Source organism: Mustelus asterias, chromosome 26, assembly GCF_964213995.1.
Source record: "Mustelus asterias chromosome 26, sMusAst1.hap1.1, whole genome shotgun sequence".
In the NCBI taxonomy this organism is placed as follows: Eukaryota; Metazoa; Chordata; class Chondrichthyes; order Carcharhiniformes; family Triakidae; genus Mustelus; species Mustelus asterias.
This window is the reverse complement of record NC_135826.1, coordinates 44010337-44025829: the sequence shown is the minus strand read 5'-3', so window position 1 is coordinate 44025829 and position 15493 is coordinate 44010337. Positions and strand designations below refer to the sequence as shown.

The 15493-nt window shown below is 49.3% G+C and overlaps 1 protein-coding gene across 1 annotated transcript in view; it reads left to right on the top strand.

Moving 5' to 3' along the window:
- Window positions 1–11484: 11484 nt before the first annotated feature.
- Window positions 11485–15493, top strand: part of hapln4 (hyaluronan and proteoglycan link protein 4) — a 64667-nt gene continuing 60658 nt past the window's right edge. Inside the window, exon 1 of the mRNA XM_078198742.1 lies at window positions 11485–11655. Within this exon, the coding sequence (XP_078054868.1) occupies window positions 11485–11655 (171 nt within the window). The remainder of the gene's footprint in view (window positions 11656–15493) is intronic.

Here is a 15493-nt window from a genome sequence, read left to right as displayed (position 1 = left end):
GACTTCCTCCCAGATTTAAAAGGAAAGGGGAAATTCCCACCGCAACGGAACCTTTTTGGGCAGCTTTCTTCCAGGACAGTACTGAGCCCCATTGCATCATCATTGTCTGGGCAGTGCCAGGGGGTGGGTCCTAAGCAGAGGCTGCGTATGGGGGCTGTGCACTCTGCAATCAGGGATCACTGGGGTGGCGATCAACAGTGGGGATGGGGATGGGGGAGGGTGGGATGGTGATCGACTGGAAGGGGTGGAATCGGGGCATCCGGGTGGGGTGTTGAGGGGAGAAAACTGCGATCATTGGCGGCAATCGGTGAGGGGGACGGTGATCGTGGGGGTTGCGGGAGATGATGTCTGGGGGAGTGACAATCTCCCAAAGCACAATGGACTCTTGTACATGGTGCACAGGCAGATCACGGCTCATGTGCAATAGTGCCCTCCAGCAGTCTGCAGCCCACTTCCCGGCATGAATACACTCCATTCACTCCCCCTACTGGTGAGAATCATGCTTTGCCTCTTCTTTCTAAGTGTGATAAAATTGGGTGCAATTCTCTCCTGTTTTCATGCTTGTTTGGCACTTAGAAGATACATTCGGAGCGAGGTACATTCGGAGCGAGGTACATTCGGAGCGAGGTACATTAGGAGCGAGGTACATTAGGAGCGAGGTACATTAGGAGCGAGGCACATTAGGAGCGAGGTACATTAACAGCGAAGTACATTAGGAGCGAGGCACATTAGGAGTGAGGTACATTAGGAGTGGAATACATTAGGAGTGAGGTACATTAACAGCGAGGCACATTAGGAGTGAGGTACATTAGGAGTGGAATACATTAGGAGTGAGGTACATTAGGAGCGAGGTACATTAAGAATTGAATAAATTAAGAGCGAGGCACAGGAAGAGTGAGGCACATTAAGAGTGGAATACATTAGGATTGAGGTACATTAGAAGCGAAGTACATTAGGAGTGGAATACATTGGGAGCGAGGCACGTTCGGAGCGAGGCACCTTAGGAGTGGAATAAATTAGGATTGAGGTACATTAGGTGTGAGGTACATTAGGAGTGGAATAAATTAGGAGTGAGACAGATGTTCAAGATTGAGATCGGAAGTTTGATCAGATAATGGTGTTAGGGGATTTGTGTCAGCGTACTGATCCATTCCAGGTTTTATATCTGGCACTGCCACGGAATGATGTAGGAATCCAATGATATTCGGCAGACAGTGTGGGAGAGAATGTCTCTCCAAGGATTTGACCAGAGGTCAAAGGAATGTTTTGAATACCATGTTGGAATGATTACCAGCAATAAGTGTCCTTAGTATTTATTCAAAAAGGAGGAAGTCTGGTTGGTACATATACGAAAGAGCTGTCTTTCTTTGGGGCCCAGTTTAACGGGATGAAGGTTTCCTCTCTCGGTGGTTGTAAGATCCTAGTGTGGAAACAGGTCGAAAGGTCTCTGCCTGTTTGAGAATTCTTGAGCCCTTTGCACCCAATCCATTTAGACAGCTTTGTGTTGTGAATCCCAGGGGGGTAATAGGCAAAACTAAACATTCAACCACTGCGAGTCACACCATAACACCGTCAACTCACACTGATACAACACCTTTAATATGGTAAGATGCTTCACAGGAGTGTAACCAGACAAAATAGGAAATAAACCACACAAGAAGATATCTGGGACAAATGGCCAAAAGCTTGGTCAAAGAGGCTGGTTTTAAGGAGTGTCGGAGCAGGCAGAGAGAGAAAGAGAGGCGGAGATGTTGAGCAGGCTTAAGGCCGATGTTACAATCTACTGCACTGCAATGAAGCTACCCACTGCTGGGGCTTCACATTGGAGTGAGGCCTCCTGGGTACTGGCCCCATAGACCTCGGAGGATAACCATAAGATATAGGAGCAGAATTAGACCATTTGGCCCATCGAATCTGCTCCGCCATTCGATCAAGGCTGGTAAGTCTCTTAACCCAATTCTCCCATCTTTACCTCGTAACATTTAATCACCTTACCAATCAAGAACCTATCCATCTCTGTCTGAAATACACTCAATGACCTGGCCTCCACAGCCAAGGAGTCTGAATTCTGATGACAGACTATTGGAGTTTTCAAGCCTGATTATCAAATTATTACAATTCTTATGGAGAAGAGACTTCAATTCCTCCAGACTTCCACATGACCCTTGTGATCCTTGGAGTCACCATTGTTGGCACGAAGGTCAAACAAATGTGGATGAATTAACTGAGTCTTAGCTGCCTTTATGATCTTTGCCATGTGTAATCCAACAATTTGGTTAACAGTAGGTTGAATTTAATTAACCAAAATGTTAAGTTACACAGTGGGATGATCTTCGAATCAGTGATCAGTCAGGTCAATTCACAGATCCTTAAAAGTGGCAGCACAGGTGGAAAAGGTGGTGAAGAAAGCATTTGGCATGCTTGCCTTCATCGGCCGGGGCATCGAGTATACAAGTTGGCAAATTATGTTACAGTTGTATAAACCGTTGGTTAGGTCACATTTGGAATACTGTGTCCAATTCTGGTCCTCGCACTACCAGAAGGACTTGGAGGCTTTGGAGAGAGTGCAGAAAAGGGTTTACCAGGATGTTGCCTGGTATGAAGGTTTTTAGCTATGAGGAGAGATTGAATAAACTGGGATTGTTCTCCCTGGAAAGACGGAGACTTAGGGGCGACCTGATAGAAGTTTATAAAATTATGAGGGGTAAGGATAGGGTGAACAGTTGGAAGCTTTTTCCCAGGGCAGAAATGACAATTACAAGGGGGCACAAGTTCAAGGTAAGAGGGGAAAGGTTCAGTGGAGATGTGTGGGGCAAGTTTTTTACACAGAGGGTGGTGAGGGCCTGGAATGCACTGCCAAGTGAGGTGGTTGAAGCAGATACTTCGGAATACTGTGTCCAATTCTGGTCCCCGCACTACCAGAAGGACTTGGAGGCTTTGGAGAGAGTGCAGAAAAGGGTTTACCTGGATAGACATATGGACAGATGACGGTACAGTGGCACAGTGGTTAGCACTGCTGCCTCACGGCGCCAGGGACCCAGGTTCGATTCCCAGCTTGGGTCACTGTGCAGAGTCTGCACGTTCTCCCCGTGTCTGTGTGGGTTTCCTCCGGGTGCTCTGGTTTCCTCCCACAGTCTGAAAGACGTGCTGGTTAGGGTGCATTGACCCAAACAGGCGCCGGAGTGTGGCGACGAAGGGAATTTCACAGTAACTTCATTGCAGTGTTAATGTAAGCTTTACTTGTGACTAATAAGTAAATAAATAAACAGATGGGGAATAGAGGGAAACAGGCAGTTGGTCTAGATAGGACAATGTGATCGGCACAGGCTTGGAGGGCCTGTTCCTCTGCTGTACTGTTTTCTGTTCTTGTTCTATTACTCATTTACTGTGCGTTTTACCAATAAAACCACGTTCTGACATGGACCCCCACGCTCAGGTTGCTAACAGTTATGAGGTTTTTGATTTGATCTATTATTGTCACATGTATTGGGATACAACGATAAGTATTGCTTCTTGCGTGCTGCACAGACAAAGCATACCGTTCATAAAGTACATAGGGGAGGAAAGAAAGGGAAGGGTGCAGTATATAGTGTCACAGTCATAGCTAGGGTTTAATTGTTAGAGAGTTTATAAGAATTAGAGCAGAGTTTTAAAAGATAGAATTAGAGGGTTTGCTGGGAACAGCTCGCAAGAAGTCGCCTCCCTCTGGCGCCATCTTGATAAATGTATATCCAATTACAGCTGGCGTGAGGTTTATGAAAATAGTTGACTAGATCAGAAAATGAAGGAGGGCATTTAGCTTATCATTTCCGTGCTGGGCCCTTTGGAAGAATTGGTCCAATTATTCTCACCCCTCTGCTCTTTCCCCTTAGCCCCACAATTTATTTTCCTCTTCAAGTATCCAATTCCAGTTCGAAAGTTATTATTGAATCTGCTTCTAACGCCCTCTCAGGCAGCATCTACCAGATAACTGATTAAAAATGCTTCCTCATGTCACCACTGGTTCCTTGGCCAATCAGATTAAATCTCCCCCCCCCCCCCCCCCCCCCCCCCACCGTTTCTCTTGTCCTGGCAACATTTTCTTCATCAAAACCTTTCATGATCTTAAACACTTCTATCAAATTTCCTCTCAACCCTCGCTGCTCGAAGAAGAACAATCCCAGCTTCTCTGTGTAACTGAGGTTCCTCATACCCTGCACCTTCTCTAAGGCCTTGACATTCTTCCCAACGTGTGATGTCCAGAATTGAACAATTCTCTTGCTGAGGCCTCTGAATTTTCTAAAGGGGCAGCATATCTTCCTTGTTTTTGAACACTCTTTCTTACAGAGTCAAGGATCCTTTGTGTATTTTCAATCATTTTGTCAACTTGAACAAAGAACAAAGAACAATACAGCACAGGAACAGGCCCTTCGGCCCTCCAAGCCCGCGTCGCTCCCCGGTCCAGGATTGAATCCTGAATCCAGGATCCCCGCCCAATTTTCCAGCCTATCTACATACTAATATCCTATCCCCGAGCTGTCCCTCACAGCTATGATGCTTTGTTCATCACAACCTATTAACTCACCCCTACCCCCCCATTCCAGACCATGTGATCTCCAGGGAGAGGCGAAAACCCAGAGTGAAAACCCCAGGGCCAATATGGGGAAAAAAAAATCTGGGAAATTCCTCTCCGACCCCCTGAGGCGATCGAAACGAGTCCAGGAGATCACACTGGCCCTGATCGGAAAATGCTTCCCAACCCTATTCATTTCCACTTCCACGAACACCATATGAATTCCCTGCTCCCGAGACAGGTTCCCAACTATCCGCAGTCTCGCTCTGTACTGGCACCAGCAAGATGATCATAGAATGAAGCCTTGAAACGAGAAACAAAGAACAATTAGCCCGCGCCGCTCCCTGGTCCAAACTAGACCACTCTTTTGTATCCCTCCATTCCCACTCCGTTCATATAGCTGTCTAGATAAGTCTTAAAAGTTCCCAGTGTGTCCGCCTCCACCACCTTGCCCGGCAACCCATTCCAGGCCCCCACGACCCTCTGTGTAAAATATGTCCTTCTGATATCTGTGTTAAACCTCCCTCCCTTCACCTTGAACCTATGACCCCTCGTGAACGTCACCACTGACCCGGGGAAAAGCTTCCCACCGTTCACCCTATCTATGCCTTTCATAATTTTATACACTTGACCTGCCAACTTCAAAGATTTATGTACATATATCCCCGGGTCGCTCTGTTCAAGCACCTCCTCTCAAATTGCACCATTTTGTTTACATTCTTCCAGCCAAAATGTATCAGTTCACACTTTCTGCGTTAATTTTATTTGCCATGTGCTTATGTTTATTTTATTCATTCATGGGACATGGGTGTCTCCGGCTGGCCAGCATTTATTGCCCATCCCTAGTTGCCCTTGGAGGGCAGTTAAGAGTCAACCACATTTCTGTGGATCTGGAGTCACATGTAGGCCACACTAGGTAAGGACGGCAGATTTCCTTCCCTAAAGGACATTAGTGAACCAGATGGCTTTTTCCAACAATAGTTTCGTGGTCATCAGTAGATTCTTAATTCCAGATATTTTTTTTATTGAATTAAAATTCCACCGTCCGCCATGGTAGGATTTCAACCCAGGTCCCCCAGATCATTAGCTGAGTTTCTGGATTAATAGTCTAGCAATAATACCACTCGGCCACCACCTCCCCATTGCTTTGGCCACTCCTCCTGTTGATATACACCAGAATTCTATCGTCTTACCCATCTGAGAATCCTCTGGGCGAGGGGCAGACAATGGAAATGTCCGTTGACCCTGGGGTGGGATTTTCTGGTCTTGGGTCGAGCGAGGCCATAAAATCCCACTCATCCTCTTCACTTTTCCCAACATTCCCAAGTTCTGGCTCACCTGTGAGCTTTGACATTACACCCGATATGCCCAAGTCCAACTCATTGACATAAATCAAAAAGAGCAGTGGTCATAGAATCCCAACATCATAGAATTCCTACAGTGCATAGGAGGCCACTCAGCCCATCGAATCTGCATCGACTCTCTGACAGATCAGCATACCCCAGGCTCATCTTCCCCGCTCGGAACCCCACACATTCGGCATGGCTAATCACTTAACCTGCACATCTTTGGACTGTGGGAGGAAACTGGAGCACCCGGAGGAAACCCATGTGGGCACAGGGAGAACATGCGAACTCCACACAGACAGTGACCCAAGGTCAGAATTGAACCCGGGTCCCTGGCGCTGTGAGGCAGCAGCGCTAACCACTGTGCCACCGTGCCATCCTAATTGCAGGCCCTGGGAGTTACCGTGAGATTCTACCCTCCAGTCTGAAAAACGACTGAGCCTTTGTGGTTTTTGTTTCAGTATCCATTCTGACAATTTCCCATTCACCCTGCTGGCTTCAGTTTTGCGAATGCATTCACACTGCAACTTTCAGGATGCCTCAAAGCACTGTGCAGTCTACTAAATTAGTTTTGATGTGTGCTCACTATTGTACCGCAGGGAATGCTGTGGCCAATTTGTGCACAGCAAGCTCCCACAAACAGCAATGTGATAAGGACCAGATATTCCCAGAAGCAGCAACCACAGTCGGAGCAATCACAGTCAGACTGCCACTCCACTCCTACTCCCAGCGCAATGCGGGCGCTCCACACCTCCAGACAGGTCTTCTGACATCACCTTTCCTTACGCACTTTATTCATAAAATATCTGCAAGGACATTACAAACATTTCAAAATGGCCATCACACAAAGTGCAGCGCTATTCAGGTTCTCTACAAACACCCTGTAGTACACTGAGCGCTTCAATACAATGGAAGAAACATTGCAAACATTCCAACTCGGTCATCACAAATGGTACAAAGGCATTTCAGTTTTCTATACAGGTAGAAGCAACAATTACAAGGGGCCACAGGTTCAAGGTGAGAGGGGGAAAGTTTAAGGAAGATGTGCGGGGGAAGTTTTTCACGCAGAGAGTGGTGGGTGCCTGGAACGCGCTGCCAGAGGAGGTGGTGGAAGCAGGCACATTAGCAACATTTAAGAGGCATCTGGATGGGTACATAATTTTTTTTTATTCATTCGTGGGACATGGGTGTCGCGGGCTGGGCCAGAATTTATTGCCCATCCCTCGTTGCTCTTGAACTGAGTAGCTTGCCAGGCCATTTCAGAGGGCAGTTGAGAGTCGACCACATTGCTGTAGGTCTGGAGTAACACGTAGGCCAGACCAGGTAAGGACAGCAGATTTCCTTCCCAAAAGGACATTAGTGAACCAGATGGGTTTTTCCGACAATCAACAATGGTTTCATGGTCATCAGTAGATTCTTAATTCCAGACTTTTTAAAAAATCAAATTCAAATTCCATCATCTGCCGTGGCGGGATTTGAACCAGGGTCCCCAGAATGTTAGCTGAGTTTCTGGACTAATAGTTTAGCGATAACATTGTTCGGCCATCGCCTCCCCCTGGGGACGGACTATAGGGCAGAAGGCTTTTTAAAATTTAGTTAGGGCATCATGATCGGCACGGGCTTGGAGGGCCGAAGGGCCTGTTCCTGTGCTGTACTTTTCTTTGTTCTTTGTTTTTCTCTGTTAATGCTGCAATGTAAGGTGCTTTAATACAATTGTGATATATGTAATACTCACTGTGTACATTCAATGTGAGTCATACGCCCCGAGGGGGTTCGACACAATTCCTTGCAGAGCGTATCTACATTGGAGATGCTTCCTCATAACATTGGATTGTTTGGGTGGTGGGTGGGTAGGATAGGTGGGTCAGGCGATAGGCAGGGCATCGGGAGGGGGTGCAGGGTAGTTGGGGAGTGAGAGCTGGTCAGGTGGTGTTGGGAGTTAGAGGGAGAGTGTAGGGTGCGGGAGTGGGGTGGGGCGATGCTCAGTTGAATAGCAGTGACACGAAGGTTTTTCTGTCTAACATTTCCCAGGCTAATTAAGAGAATTGCTTCACGGTCTTTTGGCCGGGATCAAGTGTAGTTTTGTTGTCCTGCACTTGGTTGAAGCCATGAGGTTACACTGAGACTTCATTTGAAGCAATTTTTTAAAGCGGCATCCAGGCCTTTTGGCTAAGATGCAAATGAGACCAAGCCTCGGAGGAGGTGCAAATGCCTGCTCCAATCAGCTTGGATCATGTAGATCAAGGCCAGGACAGGAAGTGAGAGGCCTGTCATGTCAGCTTGGATCTGGAAAGTCTCACTTACTGAGACTTTGAATTGGAGTTTGATTGGATTGAATTGGATATAAACAAAAAAAAATTAAGAGAACCTCCAAAGTCTCCTATTCCAACTGAGAGGGTGGGATTCTCCAGCTGTTCATGCCACTGGGATTCTCCAGTCCTGCTACAGTGAACGGGGATTTGGCTGAGTGCCACATTCTCCATCCTCGCTGACAGTGGCGGCGTGAACGGCCAGAGAATTGTGTCCAGAGTTGGAGGTCGCAGTGAGCAGGGGAGTTGCACGTTGGAAGATCAAACTTCCCGGGAAATTGCCACAGAGCTGGGTGACACGGTGGCACAGCGGTTAGCACTGCTGCCTCACAGCACCAGGGACCTGGGTTTGATTCCCGGCTTGGGTCACTGTCTGTGCGAAGTCTCCATGTTCTCCTCCGTGTCTGCGTGGGTTTCCTCCCGGGTGCTCCGGTTTCCTCCCACAGTCCAAAGATGTGCAGATTAGGTGGATTGGCCATGCTAAATTGCCCCTTAGTGACAGGGGGACTAGCTAGGGTTAATGTATGGGGACAGGGCCTGGGTGGGATTGTGGTCGGTGCAGACTCAATGGGCCGAATGGCCTCCTTCTGCACTGTAGGGCTTCTATTCTAGAGTCAGTGCATCGGGACTTGCAGTTTTGTTGACTGAGGGATAAATATTGACGAGGACAGAGGTAGCACAGCTGCTCTTTACTGAACTCAAGGCCTGAGATGCTTTGCTTCCACTGAAGAGGTGGACAGGGCTTGGGGTGAAATGCCCCCTCAATACTGCTTTGGAGCGTCAACCTGGAATTTTGTGCCAAAGTCCTGGAGAGGAATTTGAACCCATGACATTCAGACACTGAGAGAAGAGTGCTACCCACTGAGTCACAGCTGGATGCAGATGTTTCGCCAAGGCTGATTGAATCAGAGGCTCCGTTGGTCTTACCTACAATGGCTAATGGGCATTGTAATCTTAATCGAGGGACCTCAGCAGAAACCTATACCAGGTAAAGCTTGTTCTATGTCCACCAGCGCTTTTAGGCCGCATTTGGAATGTAGTGTTCAATTCTGGTTGCCACACTACCAGAAGGATGTGGAGGCTTTGGAGAGAGTACAGGAAAGATTTACCAGGATGTTGTCCAGTATGGAGGGCATTAGCTATGAGGAGAGGTTGAAGAAACTTGGTTTGTCCTCACTGGAACTACGGAGGTTGAGGGGCGACCTGATAGAAGTCTACAAGATTATGAAGGGCATGGACAGAGTGGATAGTCAGAAGCTTTTCCCCAGGATGGAAGAGTCGATTACTGGGGGGCATAGGTTTAAGGTGCGAGGGACAATGTTTAAAGAAGGTGTACGAGGCAAATGTTTCATATAGAGGGTGGTGGGTGCCTGGAACTCGCTGCCGGGGGAGGTAGTGGAAGCAGATACGATAGTGACTTTTAAGGGGCATCTTGACAAATACACGAATAGGATGGGAATAGAGGGATATGGTCCCCGGAAGGTTCGGGGGTTTTAGTTCAGACGGGCATCATGGTCAGTGCAGGCTTGGAGGGCCGAAGGGCCTGTTCCTGTGCTGTAATTTTCTTTGTTCTTTGTTCTGAATATATAACCTCAACAATAAACTGGAAATGTATTAGGAAGTTTAAAACAAAAAGGGCTATAATTTAACCTATCGGGTGCTTTGGACATGGTTGTTGAACCAGCCCTGGGGGGTTTAATGAGTTGGATAGCAGACAGGAGTTCTTTCCCACTGGACCATGTGCAATCCAGTGAAGTTCATTGAGAGCTGTTGTAATTTCAGTGCCGAGGGGTGTGCGATGTCCTGGCAGCCAAGGGGGGGACATCTTACTGCTCGTTAACTTGGCAGCAAACAACCTCAGCATCAGGAAACTCTCACACTGCTGTGTTTGGGAAAGCAAACAACACTGATATTGGGGCTCACTGGGGAATGGCTCATTTGAATAAGAAATATTATTGAAAAGTTCACCAAGCACCGTCACGATTAGGGTGACAAAGATTGGAACACTGGAACCTCGACTTCTCGGGCAGTTCCTCAGAACGGAGAATGATTTCCTGCTGCATAAAACAGAGTTCTCAACTAACTGGGGAACTCAATGTGTGACCGACAGTCTGTGTCACAGGTGGTTGGAGGAGCGAGTGGGTGGGGTGCCCCGGGGAGGGGTGAGGTGCCCGGGTGGGTGATGTGCCCGGGGGGGGGTTGCCTGGGTGAGTGGGGTGCCCGTCTGGGTGGGGTGCCTGGGAGGGGTGATGTGCCAGGGGAGTGGGGTAGGAGGGTGGGTAGGGTGCCTGGAGGAGTGGGTGCCTGGGGGTGTGGGGTGTCCAGGTGGGTAGGGTGGAGTGGGGGTGGGGTGGATGAGGTGCCCGGGGGGTGGGGGGGGGGTGGATTGCCCAGGTGGGTTGAGGTGCCCGGGTGGGTTTGGTGTGGGTGGGGTGCACGGGGGGATGGATTGCCCAAGTGGGTGGGCTGCCCGGGGGGGGATTTGGTGCCCGGGGGTGTGGTACCTGGGGGGGTGGGGGTGGGGTGCCTTGGGGGGGTGCCTGGGGTGGCGGTGAGGTGCTGTGGGGGTTGCCCGGAGGGGGGGGGGGGCGGTGGATGACATGGGGTTCCTGGGGGGGGCGGGGGGTGGTTACCTGGGAGAGTGGTGTACCCGGGGGGTGGTGGGGGGGGGGGGCTCTGTACCCGGGGGGAGGGAGGGGGGGGGCTGTACCCGGGGGGGGGGGGGGGTTGGTGCCCGGGGGTGTGGTACCTGGGGGGGTGGGGGTGGGGTGCCTTGGGGGGGGGGGGCCCTGGGGTGGTGGTGAGGTGCCTGTGGGGGTTGCCCGGGGGCAGGGGGTGGATGACATGGGGTTCCTGGGGGGGGGGGGGGTGGTTACCTGGGGCAGTGGTGTACCCGGGGGATGGTGGGGGGGGGGGGCTCTGTACCCGGGGGGAGGGAGGGGGGGTTACCTGGGGCAGTGGTGTACCTGGGGGGTGGGGTGGGGGACGGGGGGGGGGGGGTGGTTACCTGGGGCGAGGGGGGGGTGCCTTTTGCTATTGATGATTGATTTCATTCTGCTCTTGGCGATGAATCTCAAGGTGCTCAGCCCCTTCCGGATGTTTTTCCTCCACTTCGGGCAGTCCTCGGCCAGGGATTCCCAGGTCTCGGTGGGGAAGTTGCACTTTTTTCCAGGGGGTTTTGAGTGTGTTCTCGAAGTGTTTCCTCTGCCCTCCTGGGGCTCGCTTGCTGTGTAGAAGCCCCGAGTAGAGCGCTTGTTTCGGGAGTCTCGTGTCAGGCATGTGGATGATGTGGCCTCGCCCAGCGGAGCTGATCGAGCGCGGTCAAAGCTTCGATGCTGGGGATGTTGACCTGAGTGAAAACACTGGTATTGGTGCGCCTATCCGGCCAATGGATTTGCAGGATCTTGCGGAGGCAGCGCAACTTCTCCAGGGTTTTGAGGTGCCCGTTGTACATAGTCCACGTCTCTGAACCATACAGGAGGGTGGGTATTACTGCTGCTGGGCAGACCATGAGCTTGGTGCTGGGTCTGAAGGTCCTAGTCTTCTAACACTCTCTTCCTCAGGTTAACAAAGGCTGCGCGGACACACCGAGGGTGGTGTTGTATCTCAGTATCGATGTTGCTAACTGGGTCGGGTGGGGCAGTGCTGTGTGGTGGGGGCAGGTCGGTAGAAGAACCTTGTCTTCCGGATGTTTAGTGTAAGATCTATGCTGTTATACACTTCAGTGAAAGTTTTGAGGATGGCTTGGAGCCACGTGATCTTTGTAACGCTGTAACAGGTGACCACTGGAATATTCAGTGATATTATCGTTGAGGCCTGGGACACACAGCTCAGGTGTTGATGTGGGGGTGAAACCTTCCTGCTCAATCAACGGGTGACGGAACTTCAAAGAGTAGAGGTGTGTCCTTCATGAATTTGTTTGTCGGAGAGATGTGACTGGCAGGTCTCGTTCCAGTGGGGTGAAGAGTATCTCGTACAACCTGCAGCCTCACCATATCTTTCACACTCCCGTTCCACTTCCCCTTGTTCCGAGTGTGTTTTTTAATTAAGATGCTGAACTGATCGGCAGAGCTTAAATGTCACAGCTGTGTCATTTAGAGCAGGATTCGACACGTATCAACATTTAAATCTAAGGACTTTGACCTTTTCAAATGATCCTTTGTAAAACAACAATTAAACTCAATCTCATTACCGGCGTCTGAAATATTTCACCAGGAGGAAGTTGACAAGAAAACTCGGCTCAACTGGCGACTGTGAGATCACAGAATCTCTACGGTGCAGAAGGAGGCCATTCGGCCCATCGAGTCTGGACCAACCACAATCCCACCCAGGCCCTATATTTACCCTAGCTAGTCCCCCTGACATAAAGGGTCAATTTAGCACGGTCAATCATAGAATCCCTACAGTGCATAAAGAGGCCATTCGGCCCATCGCGTCTACACCAACAACAAGCCTACCCAGGCTCTATCCCCGGAACCCCGCTACTCCCTCTAACCTACTTATCCTGAGACACTAAGAGGCAATTTAGAATGGCCAATGCACCTAACCCGCACATCTTTGGAGTCTGGGAGGAAACCGGAGCACCCGGAGGGAACCCACGCAGACACGGGGAGAATGTACAAACTCCACACAGACAGGGACCCAAGCCGGGAATTGAACCCGGGTCCCTGGCGCTGTGAGGCAGCTGTGCTAACCACTGTGCCACCATGGAGGCAAGATCCTGGGCAAATCAGACATGATTGGACTGTGGAATGAACTAAGAATCGAGCTTCATTCTGATCTCTGGAGTTATCCTGAGCCAGGTTCTCCATACGTGGGAACGGCCACAGGAGCTCAAGATCTGGCAAAACTCACAAATCGCCAATCTCGCCGGCAATTTTCACCACCTCTTGCCGGCCGATTAATCAGATTCGCGTCCACAGAGGGCAAGAACCTCTTTTTCATAGAATCATAGAATTCCCACAGTGGAGAAGGAGGCCATTCAGCCCATCACATCTGCACCGACCACAATCCCACCCAGGCCCTATCCCCATAACCCCACGCATTTATCCTCGCTCGTCCCCCTGACACTAAGTGGCACTAATTTATCATGGCCAATCCACCTAACCCGCACATCTTTGGACTGTGGGAGGAAGCTGGAGCATCCGGAGGAAACCCATGCAGACATGGGGAGAAAGTGCAAACTCCACACAGACAGTGACCCGAGGCTAGAATTGAACCCGGGTACCTGGCGCTGTGAGGCAGCAGTGCTGACCACTGTGCCAACATGCTGCCTCATGTTCTTAATGTATTTTAACAAATTAAAATATCATTATCCAATCCCCAACCAGATATGATCCCTTGCTGTATTTTCAACCCTTGCCGATGTGACATCGCGTTGGTGCGGTTTACAACGTGTTCACCCAGACGTGAACCTGTCATGGGTTCCCCCCAGGCATAATTGTGTATAGCCCCCAGGAGAGAGGCAGTACCCTGGTAAAGCCCCATGAGGCACTGCCCCTTGGCACAGGTTGGCACTGTTAGATTGGCATCATGCTGCCATTGATCATGATGGAGGGGGAGCCCCTGAGGCCTCCATGGTGGGGTGGGGTTGTTGTGGGGTACTCGAGGTACTGCCCAAAGTTTAGACAGTAGAAGACTCAGGAGGTAGGTATCTCTGTATAAAGGCGTAACTTTATTTAAACCAGCGGCTGTCAGGAATTCAGAGCAGCAGAACCTCTCCAATGAATCTAACATATACAATCAAACACAGATCGATTATAGTTTTTTCTGATGAATCATTCCCGCCTTTCAGCAACTTTAAATCAATCATCTTCAAAATGTACAAATCAAATACTTTAGCCAATTGATTTCCACCCCTCAGCATAATGGTTTTTTATTGGTCCGTGAAATCCGGAAGCTGACTCCTCTCTTGGCTGACCCCACACCCTGGTTGCCCAGCAGCCTAAGACGCTTGGCCCAGAGTTCAAATTAACGTTCTCATGGATTGCCTTAAAGGTCACTGTCTAAATGGACTAACTCGTGACACCACGTCTGGGCACCAGTCCATTTGGTCCGGACAGTGAATAAACCCTGTTCATGAAATATGATAAAGTGTTTTAAATGTTCTCCTATCCGAAACTTTCCTGATCAAACTTGCATATTTCCAAGGTTCAAATATTCTCTCAAAATGTGGCTTCACCCTAATGACTTCTACCATGATGCCTTGCGGTAAAATGCTTTTTGACTAAAGCGAACAATATTCCTTAAAATCAACAATAATACATTCAAAATATCAGCTGTGTGTCTTTTACAATCATAATCACTTGTTTGAACCAATTATGCATCTCATATGTGTAAATTGCTTCTTGTAGTTGCCAGCATAATTAAGGACCCCACGCACCCCGGACATTCTCTTTTCCACCTTCTTCCGTCGGGAAAAAAATACAAAAGTCTGAGGCCACATACCAACCGACTCAAGAACAGCTTCTTCCCTGCTGCTGTCAGACTTGTCAATGGACCTACCTCGCATTAAGTTGATCTTTCTCTACACCCGAGCCATGGCTGTAACGCTATTAAGCACTCTCTCCTTTCCTTCTCTATGAACGGTATACTTTGTCTGTATAGCGCGCAAGAAACAATACTTTTCACTGTATGTTAATACATGTGACAATAATAAATCAAATCAAATCAAAAGTTGGCTCATAAACTTATTTTAGAAGTCATTCAATTGAATGTTGCTAGTTCTGTCAGTGCCTTAACGTCTAGTATCTTACCACCCCATTAGGGGTTCCACTTACAGGGAGGGGAGGTTATTTTTTTTCTCTGAACGGCGCCCCAATCTCAGTGCAGCCAGGCTTTGCTGCCATGTTTAGGCTCTGCCCCTCAACGTGATGGCATTAAACGCGCCTCCCTCCCCTGGTGCCATGAGATCTGGAGACAAAACCAGCCTGTTTCCCTAGAGAGAATCACACCAGTTTTCAGTCAGACCCATTTTTTCTTAAGATTCTATCTGTAGTCTCTGAGACCTTTAGATCCACGTTCACACCTGAAGAATGGCTACTGGCATGAGGTTTCAGAGTGCCACCAATAAGCAAGGAACCAGCACAAGGCATCGCCTTCTCGATGTTGGGAACAGGATTCTCCAGTCCCGCTGCAGTGAATGGAGATAGAATCATAGAATACCTACAGTGCAGAAGGAGGCCATTCGGCCCATTGAGTCTGCATTGACAACAATCCCACCCAGGCCCTATTCCCATAAGGCCACACATTTACCCCGCTAATCCCTCTAACCTACGCATCCCGGA